General features: G+C 40.7%; 1 protein-coding gene across 2 annotated transcripts in view; it reads right to left on the bottom strand.

Moving 5' to 3' along the window:
- PRSS12 (serine protease 12) overlaps positions 1–13,822 on the bottom strand; it is a 111,366-nt gene that overhangs the window by 93,831 nt on the left and 3,713 nt on the right. For both annotated transcript variants that reach the window (XM_054694537.1, XM_054694536.1), the window contains exon 2: positions 11,021–11,072. In XM_054694537.1, coding sequence (XP_054550512.1) covers positions 11,021–11,072 — 52 coding nt within the window. The remainder of the gene's footprint in view (positions 1–11,020; positions 11,073–13,822) is intronic.

Genomic DNA, 13,822 nt, shown 5'->3' with positions numbered 1-13,822 from the left:
CTTTTGATGGAGGAATACATTTAAAGCAAAAGTTTACACTAACCAAGTATCCATCTGTCTTCTACATAAGGCCACTCAAATTCTCCCAGAATGTGTTGTAAAACATGTGTCCTTTTGCTGGAAACATTACTTATTCCTCCCTCAAATTAGGACAAATATACACTGTCCATAAATCATATGGAAAATTAAATACACAGATTTCCTATTTCACTGTCATTATAAGCCCATGTGATATTTCTGTCATTATTTCATTATTGCCTCCCCTTTGTCTTCCTCATCAGAGATGTCCACATTCAATCAAATTTCCATAAAAGCCCTTAGGCTTCTGAATCTACCAAGGCTTCCTGTAACTGCTTGGTAACACAAATAATGCTATGATAGTGTTCTCACAAATGCCCCTTAAGAACTTGTACACAGTATGAACCCAGACATGGGGATACAATGCATGTAGAAAATACGGATAATTTATTTCATAAAATAGTATGAGTTTACTTGCCACCAATAGACAGGAGGTTTCTTATTTCTCCCCATGCTATGTAACACTTGGTATTAACAGGCTTTCACATTTTTACCAATTCTATGTTGATTTACTTTGAATTTCTCTGATTTCATGTGAAGTTAAGCATCTCTCCATACACATATTGACTATTTAGGATATCTCTCCCATGAATTATCTCTTAATTCCATGTCCTAATTTTGTTTGTTTATATTTTATCAGTTTCTTATATATTCTATATTTTAATCACTTTCATAATTCTATATGTTAATCACTTTGAAATCATCTTTTTTTTTTTTTTTTTTTTTGTGGGACCCTCGCCAGTGGCTGGGGATGGAACTGGTGCTGCAGAGGCTGTGGCAGCCTCGCAACCCAGCGCTCAACCACTGCGCCACCAGGCGAGGCCCTGAAATCATCTTTTTATCTGCCTCCTGTCTGTTAAGTTTGTCTATTGTGTCTGTATAAAAATAATTTTAATACGCATCCATTTCCTACCCATTAGCCTTGTACCTTTTTAGTCTTCTTCAAGCTTTCTTTCCCATCCCAAGTTCATAAATACAGTCTCACGTGTTTTATTAACTTTATAGTATTGCCTTTTATAGTCATATTTTTCATCCATGTAACTTTATTTTTATATTAGGAGTAAAGCAAGAAACTAAATTTACTTTTCCTCATCTACTGAGCCATACAGAGCCTAAGTGATCCCTCTTTTCCCCTTGATTTGTATTACTAGTTCTGTTATGTTCCATATTCTCATAGATAAAGCTGGCTTGTCCTGGGGAATGACTGGCCAGAACAATGTGGGCGAGAGAGGGGATCAACTCTCCCTCTAACCAAACCTCCACCCCTGCGGCCTGCAGACAGCCATGCCCTGCCATCACTCCTTCCTCTCATCCCGCCCCTTTTTCTAGACACATACAAAGCTTTTGTATCTTGAAAAAGGAAGATACAGCCTTAGAATAAAATTTTTGTACCTACCCTCAGATGGTTCTGAGACACAGAAATATTTAAATCTTTGGTGCATAGATCAAATTTATTTAATGGTGATTAATGATTGGGCTACAGAAAATGAAGGGAAAAAAACAGGCACAGGAGTATCTAAGAATGAGAGGGAGAGAGAGATAAAGAGAGAGAGATACTAAGTGGGTACTACAGTTCCTAGAATGAGTTCTAGAGCATGTAGCTCTTATGCATTCATCATCTAATTTTAGGGTGAAAACAGGTAGAACTGCTTGGTTTACTTTCATGGAGAAAATAAAATTCATTGTATGGGCAACAATTGTGTTAGCTACTTTAAATCATGAGAACAACTTCCAATCCTTAACTCTTATACTGTCAGACCGAAAAGATCTCAGAAATAAACAAAGAATGGAATACACACCTCTTCAAGAGAGTTACAACCTGCCTGTCCTAATGGCACCGATAAATGAGGAGTAGGGTCTATCAAACCAAGAAAGAACAAACGACCAGAAATCTGGTGATTCACTTAATTATTATCAGCACAAACAGGAGAAAAGGTCCAAGAAGACTCAGATTCTGAACAGATCTAAGAAACATCTTGATGATTACTTGATCTGGAAAGAAAGACTGAGTGACTAGGCACCCATTATCCTGCTGACAGAATTGAAGCAGAACAATATTCCATTATTACTATTAATGTGACTATTAAACTATATCTTTGTTCTAGCCTATCCTCCAGCCCCTACCAACAATCTACTTAAATCTTTCAGTTTGGAGAGACAGAAAAAATATCAGATTAAACTAATGATAATCAGTGTCATCAATTTATTGTAAAACCTATTTGTCTATACAAAGAGATTACCTTACTAATATCTTGCCCTGAGAAAACTCACCAAAAAGTAGTATTTTTAATATAATAAAAGAATATTCATTGATGAAAAGCAGTCAAATAAAGATAAAGGAAAAACCCTCCTTACATCCCCTGCAGCAGTATATTAAACGGTGGCATCATCTCTAGTAACTGTGTCAGGTCACTTCCCGTAAAGTTATTATTCTTTGACTAGAAAAATTCATTGTCATGGTTTCAGATTTCACATAGTAAGTAGGCTTTCTGAAAGTACACAAGTCAGTTTTCCAGTACTGTTATTTGGTTGAGTTTCACAGGTTCTCATGTAAATGAATACTAGTAATAGCAGACATTTTTCCATTCAAACATAAACAATGTGTCTCAAATGTTCTATTTATATAATACAAATGCATAAAAGACATGTTTATAAGATATATTTCATTGATTTTCTACTAAAGTTTTGAGGCTATCCTAAGATATCGAAGAGCCTTATTCTAAGAACAAAATTAAAAATAATTTGAGAATTTTTTTCCAGCCTGCCTAATTTCCCAATTTACCTTTAGATTTAAAAGCAACACAATCCCCCGTATTAATCTGACACTTGCCATATGATCCCTCTGTGTCTCCAAGATTCTGACATCCTTCATGGAATGAAGGATAATAATAAGTATGCCGTTCTGCACCAATATAGACACAAAATTCATATAATACTTTCAATAAATAGAAACTGTTTTACATAGCATCTCCATGAGGTAAACTTACGTTATATCCTTTTAATAAAATCAGAAACCAAGCTCAGACTTGCCTAGGGTAAGCCACAAAATTACTGGTGAAGCTCAACGGTAAGAATTTCCACATTGGCAGTAGGCCCAGGTGGTTGCTTTTGAAATGGGTCAGTTCATGAAACTCAGGAGGTGGTGCTGGTGCTGGTCTGGTCGTTATGTCAGATGTTACTCCAGATGCAAAGCAGTTACTGTGAAAAACATCAATGGCAGCACCTCAGATCGCCCCTACAGCCACACTTTGGTGACTGGGATTGACCCCTAAACCTGTAGTGACTGCTGCCATGGGCAAAAAGAAAATCACCAAAAGGCCAAAGATCAAGCTTTTGCATAAGGTACTCTGTGGCCATATGCCCTTGGACAAAATTGTCTTCAACAAGAGATCCTGTTCTCAAATCAAGGCTGGCCAGAAGCCGAGGTCAAGTTTGAGGAGAGGAACAAGACTGTAAAACAAATGGTTGTTTCAGATGCTCCAATGTTAGATGTTTTGTTTCAAACATTAAAAAAAAAGAATTTTCACATTTTCTGGAGTTTTTTATAACACATTAATGGTATCTCTTCTTGTAGTTAACATCAAGATATGTTTGAGATATATTTTATTCTAGATTATGTTTGTGTACTTCAGGCAACATAAAGGACAAGACTTAGAAGCTTGCCTTGAATTTATCAGAAACCAGAATCAATCATTTTTGAGGACACAATGAATCTACAAGTCATTGAATAGTAGTAGATTCACTGGAAATGTGCTTTTTTATTTTTTAAATGCAAACAACTTTTTTTTAAAGATTTATTTATTTATTTATACAAGCACTGGGTACAGTCAGAAGCGGGAGAGGGTGAGAGAATTCACCAGAGCCAGAGTGGGGAGCAGAGCAGGCAGAAGGACCGAAGTACACTACTGAGGGGAGCAGTGGGCGCAGAAGGAGAGGTCTGCGCGCCATGTGGGAACCTCGCCAGTGGCCAGGGATCAAACCGATGCTGCAGAGGCTGCGGGCAGCTTCGCAGCCCAGCGCTCAACCGCTGTGCCACCAGGGGAGGCCCCTGGAAATGTGCTTTTTGAAAAAGAAACGGGAATGTTCAGCATTTAACATTAAATAATGCCTCAGCATGCTTGGTATTTAAGATGTGATGAACATGGCAGACAAGGCCACTGCTCTGACAGATTACCTTTGAGGGGGGGAAGACGAAATAAAGGCATCTAGTAAGGTGCTCTAAAAATATAAAACAGATTAATAACACAATGTGACAGGAGAAAGGTAGGCTTTTCAAAAAAGGGCCATCAGAGAAAGTACCTTGGAGTTGCTGACATGTGAACTGGGGAAAGACCTAAATGAGATAGCTGTGGGAGGGATGTGCACATGCCAGGGCTGAAGCCAGGAAAGAGGGACAAACAGGAAGGAGGAGGGCTGCTGTGCAGTGCACCAACCTGACAGTAAGGATGTGAGGTTAGTGTACCCAAGTGAGATCAGAGATAGTCAGGCAGGCCAGATGGGACAGATTCTTGCAGGTAGGGGATAGAGTTTGAATTTTGTTCTAAACCCATGGTTCTCTTTTGTTGGATTTTAAGTTAAAGAGTCAAATGGTACAATTAAGAGTTTGAAAAGGGGGCAAAGAAGTAAAGAAGAGAAGCCAATTGGCTTGTGAAGATGGTGGTTTGAACATGTGAGACAGCTGTTAAGAAAGTGAAACAGATACATTTCAGTTATATTTTGGAGATTGTGTTTATAAGACCTGTCAATGATTTAGACAAGAGAGGTGAGGAAGAGAGCATGAATTATTTCCACACACAAAGCACAATCCATAAAAATAAAACTAAGATTTCATTAAAATTAAAACTTTCATTGTGAGGGCCTCCCCGGTGGTGCAGCGGGTTGAACACAGCACTGTGAAGCTGTCCTCAGCCTCCCTGGCACTCGTTAGGTTCCCACACAGCCAAGATTTCCACATGGCACGACAGACCTCTCCTGTCTCCCCTGCTGCTCCCCTCAGGAGTGTATTTCGGTCCTTCTGCCTGTTCTACTTCCTGTTCTGTCTCTGGTAAATCCTCTCACCCTCCCGCACATCTGGCCTGTACTCCAGCTCTTGCATAAATAAATAACCCTTAAAAAATTTTTTTCATTGCGAAAGTCTCTTTAAAGGGGGTTAAAAGACCAGTGGCAGGCTGGGAGAAAATACTAGAAAACCACAACTCTAACAAAGTACTAATACTTTGTATTTTTTTTTTTTTTTTTTTTTTTGATAGAGGCATGCTTTATTTATTTGTTTGTTTGTTTTGTTTATACATGCACTGGGTACAGTCAGAAGCGCGGGAGGGTGAGAGAATTCACCAGAGCCAGAGCGGGGAGCAGAGCAGACAGAAGGACCGAAGTACACTGCTGAGGGGAGCAGCGGGCGGCAGGAGAGGTCTGCGCGCCATGTGGGACCCTCCTCCAGTGGCCGGGGAGCAGCCGGGGATCGAGCCGGCGCCGCGAAGGCCGCGGGCAGCTTCGCAACCCAGCGCTCAACCGCTGCGCCACCGGGGAGGCCCCCATTAGTACTAATACTTTGAATATATAATTAACTCTCAAAACTCAAACTACCCAGGCAAAAGACACGAAGAGACACTTCACCAAAGACACAAAGATGACCAGTAAACAAATGAAATGATGTTAAACATCATTATTTACTAGAGAAATACAAATTAAAGCCACAATGAAATGGCTTTAGTAACATCAGAAAGCTTTTTCATCTCAAAATCAGGAGAGTATCTGCAATGTGGTATAACTTATGGAGATGCTATGTAAACCACATTATATATCAGACTGTGTAAAATAAAAAGTAGTGAAACTGGGCCTCCCTGGTGGCACAAGTGGTTGAGCGCAGCACTGTGGAGCTGTCAGCAGCCTCTGCAGCAAGGTTTGATACCAGCCAGCGAGATACCCACATGTCGCGGCAGACCTCTCCTGTCTCTGCAGACCTCTCCTGTCTCTCCTACTGCTCCCCTCAGCAGTGTATTTTGTCAGTCTGCCTGTTCTGCTCCCTCCTCTGTCTCTGGTGAATCCGCTCACCCTCCCACGCATCTGGCTTTTACCTCAGTTCTTGTGTGTATGAATAAATAAATCTTAAAAAACAAAAAGTAGGGCCTCCCTGGTGGCACAGGCAGTTGAGTGCCACACTGTGAAGCTGTCCGCAGCCTCTGCAGCATGGGTTCTATCCTGGCCAGTCTGAGAGAATTCCACATGGTGCAGCAGACCTTTCCTGTCTTGCCCGCTGCTCCCCTCAGCAGTGTATTTCAGTCAGTCTGCCTGTTCTGTACCCCACTCTGTCTCTGGTGAATCCTCTCACCCTCCTGCACATGTGGCCTGCACCCCAGTTCTTGTATAAATAAATAAATCTTTTTAAAAAATTTAATTTAATTTAAAAAAAAGTAGTGAAACTATCAAATGCTATCATGGATGTGAATAAATCACATCATTCATATATCACTGGTAGGAATATAAAATTATATTATGCACTTTAAAGACTAAACATCAACTTTCATACACATAAGAATTACACTCCAGGCATTTATGCCAAGGAAATGAAGACTTCTTCTGACACAAAAGCCTATAGATGAAGGTTTATAGATTTATTTATGATAACAAAAACTGTAAACAAAATGTATGTCCTTCATCCGATGAATGGTTAAACAAATTATGTTATATCCATACTGTGGATTATTAGTCAGCAATAAAAATGGAAGGGAATAACAATACATGCAACGATCTAGGTAAATCTCCAGAGAATTACACTGAGTATAAGAAGATAATCCCGAGGTTACATAACTGTATTTATTTCACTTAGATAATATTCTTGAAATGACAAAATTATAGAAAAGGAGAACACAGTAGTGATTTCAGAGGATTAGGGAGGAGATGGGAGTGGTATGATAGTGAGTGTGGCTTTAAAAAGGGGTACATGAAGGAACCTGTGGTGAAGGAAACACTCTACCATCACAAATATCCTGGTTGTGATATAGTATTACAGGTTTTGAAGATATTACCACTGAGGTAAATGAGTAGAGGGTGTACAGAATCTCTCTGTAGCATTTCTTACAATTGCATGACAAGCTATAATTATTTCAAAATACAAACTTTAAAAAATTAACTATTTTTATTTCAGAGGGTTTTCTGATATACAGAGAGACAGAGAGAGAGATCTCTCACTTAAATGTACAATAGGACATTAGGAAGTTTTTTTCTATTTTTTATTTTAAAAGATTTATTTATTTATTTATACAAGAACCGGGGTAGAGGCCAGATGTGTGGGAGGGTGAGAGGACTCACCAGACAGAGTGGGGAGCAGAACAGGCAGACTGACGAAATACACTGCTGAGGGGAGCAGCGGGCGAGGCAGGAGAGGTCTGCCATGGCATGTGGGACACTTGCCGGCTGGGTGGCCGGGATCAAACTGGTACTGCAGAGGCTGCGGACAGCTTCACAGCACGGTGTTCAACTGCCTGCGCCACCAGGGGAGCCCCAGGAAGTTTTGACTAGGACCTCAGTAGACATAACATTCCAGAGTGAGAATCATGGCTATCTTGAAGGACTTGCACAAGAAGTAGAGGAAAATGGACAGGCTCTAAAAATTACTTTATTCTCTTTGAAAGTCTCATGTAATAGAGAATGAGAGATGGGAAGCAATTTTCAGAGATCACTATTTTTATGATGTGAAAGCACCACTTCCTCAAGGAAGTGTGAGAGAGGGTCAACATTCTTCACCCTAATTCAGGAGAGGAGGCTTTAAGGGGACCACAAGAGAACTTAAGGGCTGGGGGACGTGGAAACTCTAAAAAGCTACAAAATGCTGGATAGTTGCTCATAAGGCAGAGACAAGAGGAGGAGTGTGATGTTGTTAAATGGTCACTTATAATAACGATTCTGATTTTCCTGAATTTCAACAGTGAAATAAAGCTCCTACAGTCTGTGGGCATATAATGCCCATAAACCAAATGTGGGCTACTCACTTAAGTAAGCCAGCATGGGATCGTCTTAGATTGTACCTAAAGGATGGCCAAGAAGGGTGAAAAGTCATTTGTAGAAAGATGTCAAGCAACTAAACAAAGACAAGGACCAGTAAGAAGAAAGATGCATTAGCTCTCATCATAGGAACCCATAGGGAGGGTGGAGCAGGTCTTGGAAGAAACCATGAAAATGCTCATGAGGAAGAATCAATTTTAAACATCTAAGTGCATAAAGTTGCAATTTAGACCACAAAGACAGTATCAGTGTAGTAAGAACTTCCTTCTGCTTCCATTAAATACCACCAGCCCACCACTTTGAACACTCAAAGCCTGGGAGGACCAGTAGGCCTGACCAAGATGGAGTTGAAGCAGCCCCACGGAGAAAGAGAGAAGCAGCAGCCTACCTCCTGCCCTTCCTCTAGGACTACAAGCTTCATGCCTGTAATTGGCCCAGAGACGGGCAGGAAGATAAGCCTTAACTTGGCAGTAAGAATTAAATTTTCACTTTTGAATAACCTTAAAAAGCTTAAATAACCTTAAATAAGCTTAAATAACTAGCTTAAATGGCTAGTACAAGCAAGCATGAAGATGTTTTCATCCAGGGACAGGCTTCACAGAAATAGTAGAAGCAAAGAAATAATTTGGTCCACAAATGAACATTACAAACCCTGCTTTTTCCATATTCTAAATGCAAAGATAATTTTCCTATACATTTTTTTCCCAATGATACTATTAGCATATACAGCTCTGTGATATATGTTATGTACATATACATAAAAAATTATGTATTTTTCCCATACCATGAATATCTGTTTCAAAAACTACCAATCTAGACTTAGACACAGATCTGGGAGAGCTGCTTCTTCATAATAGCATTTCTAGTTTTCCTTAGTTAGTTCCCTTATACACTACAGATATGAAAGTGCATATTTGCATGTGAGATAAGTCTTATAGTAGGCAAGGTTCTATCTTTGGAAGGATAGCAACACTATTCAAATTGGACATTTAAATTAGAATTCAGTTCCAACCCAGGATATAAAAATGTTCACTTTTTCCCTTCGGCAAAAGCTTTTTCAAGTTTCTGTGTCCACTGGTCAAAGATGTTTTTCTCTGTTAAATCTCACCAGGATCAATTTTGCTTTGATTTATTTGTCCTGAGACCCATAAATGGATAAATGAAGAAACACAACTAAGATCATTCAAATTAGAGGGAATTCTAAATTACAATGACAGGCCAGTGAATACTAAGTTTGCTCATTCCTAAGTAATCTGACATAAATGCCCAGAGGAAAAATCTGGGAATGGAGAAGGGAGAGCAACTCCAGTGATTTCTTTTGGATGCACTCATTTATAATCTGAAACAGATTTTGTATGCTAGCTATAACTTGGTTTTAATATTTTTATTTTGAGCATATACAAGGACTGCCTTTTTATATTCATTTTAAATTTAATTATTTGGATTAGAAATGTAATTTTTTTAAGATTTATTTATTTATGCATACAAGAACTGGGGTATGGGGTGGGGGAGAGGATTCACCAGAGTCAGAGTGGGGAACAGAACAGGCAGATCCACTGAAATACACTGCTGAAGGAAGCAGTGAGTGAGACAGGAGAGGTCTGCTGCACCATGTGGGTCACCAATCTGGCCAGGGATTGAACTTGTGCTGCAGAGGCTGTTGATAGCTTCATAGTGCTGTGTCTTAACAGCACTTGTGCCACTGGGGAGGCCCCAGAAACGTAATTCTAAATATAAAAATTGGGTCTCTCCAGTGGCGCAGCGGGTTGAGCGCAGCTCTGTGAAGCTGTCTGTCTGCAGCCTCTGCAGCACAGTTCGATCCCGGCTGGCCAGCAAGAATCCCACATGGTGCAGCAGACCTCTCCTGTCTCGCCCACTTCTCCCCTCAGCAGTGCCTTTCAACTGTCTGCCTATTCTGCTCCCTGCTCTGTCTCTGGTGAATCCTCTCACTCTCCCACGCCTCTGGCCTGTACCTAATTCTTGTATAAAAATAAATAAATCTTTAAAATTATATATATATATATATTACAATATTTGTATTAACTATAATGTTTTAAAGAAAAAAACAAATAAATCCTTTTTATGGTAGTTTGATATAAAGTAACAAAAATAATTTTAATGTTTTTGATCCACATACCTAGAAGGTATCTTTCTTTATAATGATAATTCTTTAAAATGGTACATTTTAAAGTTCATTAGCACTTAATAAAATATGAGATCAGATCTTCTGTTTTTACTCTATGACATGAGATAAATGTTTAAAATTCTGAACAGATCATTGAACAGAATAAGCAGTACCTAGTATTACCATACCACCAAAATCTCCTCTAATATAGATATTAGATTAAATTCATCATAGATTCATCATAGAATATACTGTCTTTTCCTGTTTTGCCAGTTTTGGAAGGAGAAACTACTCAACTTCAATTAAGAATTAAGTTGTAGGGGCCTCCCCGGTGGCGCAGAGGTTGAGCGCTGGGTTGCGAAGCTGCCTGCAGCCTCTGCAGCGCCTGTTCGATCCCCAGCTGCTCCCCGGCCACCGGAGGAGGGTCCCACATGGCGCGAAGACCTCTCCTGCCGCCCGCTGCTCCCCTCAGCAGTGTACTTCGGTCCTTCTGCTTGCTCTGCTCCCCGCTCTGGCTCTGATGAATTCTCTTACCCTCCCGCGCTTCTGACTGTACCCAGTGCTTGTATAAACAAACAAATAAATAAATAAAATAAATCTTTTTTTAAAAAAAAGAATTAAGTTGTAAAAACAAACTAAGAAAAGTTTTAAAACATTAAGGCTGCAAGTTTCAATGAGCTACACTGCAAAAGTTCATATTCTTTTAAAAACCACAGAACAATTTGCATCCGAAGCGATTCCATTTTCTTATGTTGGTAGGTTAATTTTCTTAGACTCCCTACAAACTTTTATATATACAGGTATTTCACTTACCTAGACAAGCTTTTAACTCGACATTTTCTCTAATACTTAGAGATACAGTGACCTGTGAAAGGAAAGAAAATACAAAAGGGATAAATTATTTTCATTTCAAAAGGATGTTTTATCTTACTAAATCCTTCATTCTATCGATATTTAAAATAGTCGCATTATTAGTATTTTTAAAATAGGGACCCCGGGCCTCCCCGGTGGCGCAGCAGTTGAGCGCTGGGTTGCGAAGCTGCCCGCAGCCTCTGCAGCGCCAGTTCGATCCCCGGCTGCTGCCCGGCCACCAGAGGAGGGTCCCACATGGCGCGCAGACCTCTCCTGCCGCCCCCTGCTGCCCTCAGCAGTGTGCTTTTGTCCCTCTGCCTGCTCTGCTCCCCGCTCTGGCTCTGGTGAATTCTCTCACCCTCCCTCACTTCTGACTGTACCCAGTGCTTGTATAAAATAATAAATAAACAAACAAACAAACAAACAAACAAATAAATAAATAAATCTTAAAAAAAATAAATAAATAAAAATAAAATAGGGATCAGTTTATATGGAATGTTTCAGGAAGTCTATAGAAATGAAAAAAACTTTTACAGAAAATAGTACTGTTTTTGTATTTCCACCTTAAGATTGATAAGCATTTTTATTTATTTTATTTTTTTTTATTATTTTTTTTATAGAGGCATGTTTTCTTTGTTTGTTTGTTTGGTTGGTTTATACATGCACTGGGCACAGTCAGAAGCGCGGGAGGGTGAGAGAATTCACCAGAGACAGAGCAGGGAGCAGAGCTGGCAGAAGGACCAAAGTACACTGCTGAGGGGAGCAGCGGGCGGCAGGAGAGGTCTGCGCCATGTGGGACACTCCTCTGGTGGCCGGGAAGCAGCCGGGGATCGAACCGGCGCCGCAGAGGCCGCGGGCAGCTTCGCAACCCAGCACTCAACCGCTGCGCCACCGGGGAGGCCCCTGGTAAGCAATTTTAAAGTATCTTACTCTTCTCCTTTATACTTTAAATGCTTTGAAATGCAGCACACCTTAAAAAAAAAAGATTGTAATGCTTTATACAATGAAATTTTGAGATTAGTTTACTCCTTGGAAGAATATTTCCCTTTGTGTGTTGCACTTACCTCACTTGTTTTGGTCTCAGAGATGAAGTATAATTAATACTAATGGCATTTAAACAACACTGTCAAAACTCATAAAGTTTCTCTTCTTTGCATCCACCTCCCTTTTCTTAAATAAGTTTTAAAAAAGAAAATGTCTCCATGTTTTATCTTTTGATTTGCCTTTTATCTTTCATTTCAGTTTTATCATGAATAATTTGTGACTGCCTTTACTTCCTTTCTTCATATTACTTTAGCTTATGCTAGATATTTCCATGTTCTTACTTTTTGAAGTTTCCTCTTACCTGGTTTTTATCTGAAAGATTTAATACTGTTTTTAAAAATTACATCCAGCCCCAAAGCATAGACGTTATAAATTTGCTAAGTGCTTGCCACAAATTCCAATTAAACTTGAGGCAACTTGATGTCTTAATCTACTTCTGACACTATGAGTTTGGAATAAGATGATAAATGTGGACAATGATGATAATTTGATTAAATCTTTGGTCTCCACTCCTTTCCTATTAAAACAAGAGAATCACCACCATCCCAACTTCTCACGCCCAAGTAATTGCAGCAGGCTTTTTATTTCCATATCCTGGGGTCATTTCTGGGAAAGACAAACGTACAGGGCCTCCCCAATGGCGCAGCGGGTTGAGAGCAGTGCTGTGAGGCTGGCCGCAGCCTATACAGAGCCGGTTCGATTGCAGGCTGGCCAGGGAGATACCCACATGGCGCGGCGGACCTCTCCTGACTCTCCTGCTGCTCCCCTCAGCTGTGCTTTCAGTCTGTCTGCCTGCCTATTCTGCTCACCACTCTGCCACTGGTGAATCCTCTTACCATCCCACACCTCTGGCCTGTTCCCCAGTTCTTGTATAAATGAAAACATAATCTTTAAAAAGAAGACAAATGTAGAAACACAAAAAAGGGGTTCCCCTCCCCGCTAACCTATAGGACATGAACCAAGACACATTTTACTTCCACCCACCCACCTCCGTCAAGAATCCGTGAAGTGCATTATGGTAAAATAGGGACCTTCTCAAGGGCTAGTGGGGTATGGAGAATGCCAGGGCCATGTATGTGTGCCCCGGGCCACATTCTTTCACAGCTCTACCAGGTAGGGAAGACTGAGCTCATGGAAGGTGTTAACTAGTTGAATTCTCTCAGCCGGTAAATAACACACTGTGGTCCAAACCCAGCCCTGGCTCTAGTTGCGCTTTCAGTGAAAAACTGCTGTATGGCAGCTTTTTATTTTTATGTTTTAAGATTTATTTATGCATACAAGAGCTGGGGTACCAGCCAGGGGTGTTGGGGTGGTGGTGACAGGATTCACCAGCGACAGAGAGGGAAACAGAACAGGCAGACTAACTGAAACACACTGCTGAGGGGAGCAGCGGGCGAGACAGGAGAGGTCTGCTGCGCCATGTGGGTATCTCCCTGGCCGGTCGGGGATCGGACTCGTGCTGCAGAGGCTGCGAACTGCTTCCCAGGGAGTCCCATGGCGGCTTTTTAAACGTTAAAACAGGCACCGGGGGACTCATGGAAAAGGAATTAATACAAAAGGTCCCATACTTCGGATAAAGTGCAGACACATCAAGGGAACCCTGCTGCCACGCTGCCGAGGCCACCGGGGGTGGGAGGAGGCCAAGGGCTTCCAAGTCTCCAGCCGGCGCGCAGCCTCCCTCATTGGCGCTCCTCCAGGTGGCGTCAAATCGTAGGCGTC

The sequence above is a fragment of the Talpa occidentalis genome, unplaced genomic scaffold (assembly GCF_014898055.3).
Source record: "Talpa occidentalis isolate TD23 unplaced genomic scaffold, MPIMG_talOcc4v2.1 talOcc4.13, whole genome shotgun sequence".
In the NCBI taxonomy this organism is placed as follows: Eukaryota; Metazoa; Chordata; class Mammalia; order Eulipotyphla; family Talpidae; genus Talpa; species Talpa occidentalis.
Note: the sequence above shows the minus strand (reverse complement) of the source record. Positions and strands in the feature narration are given on the sequence as shown.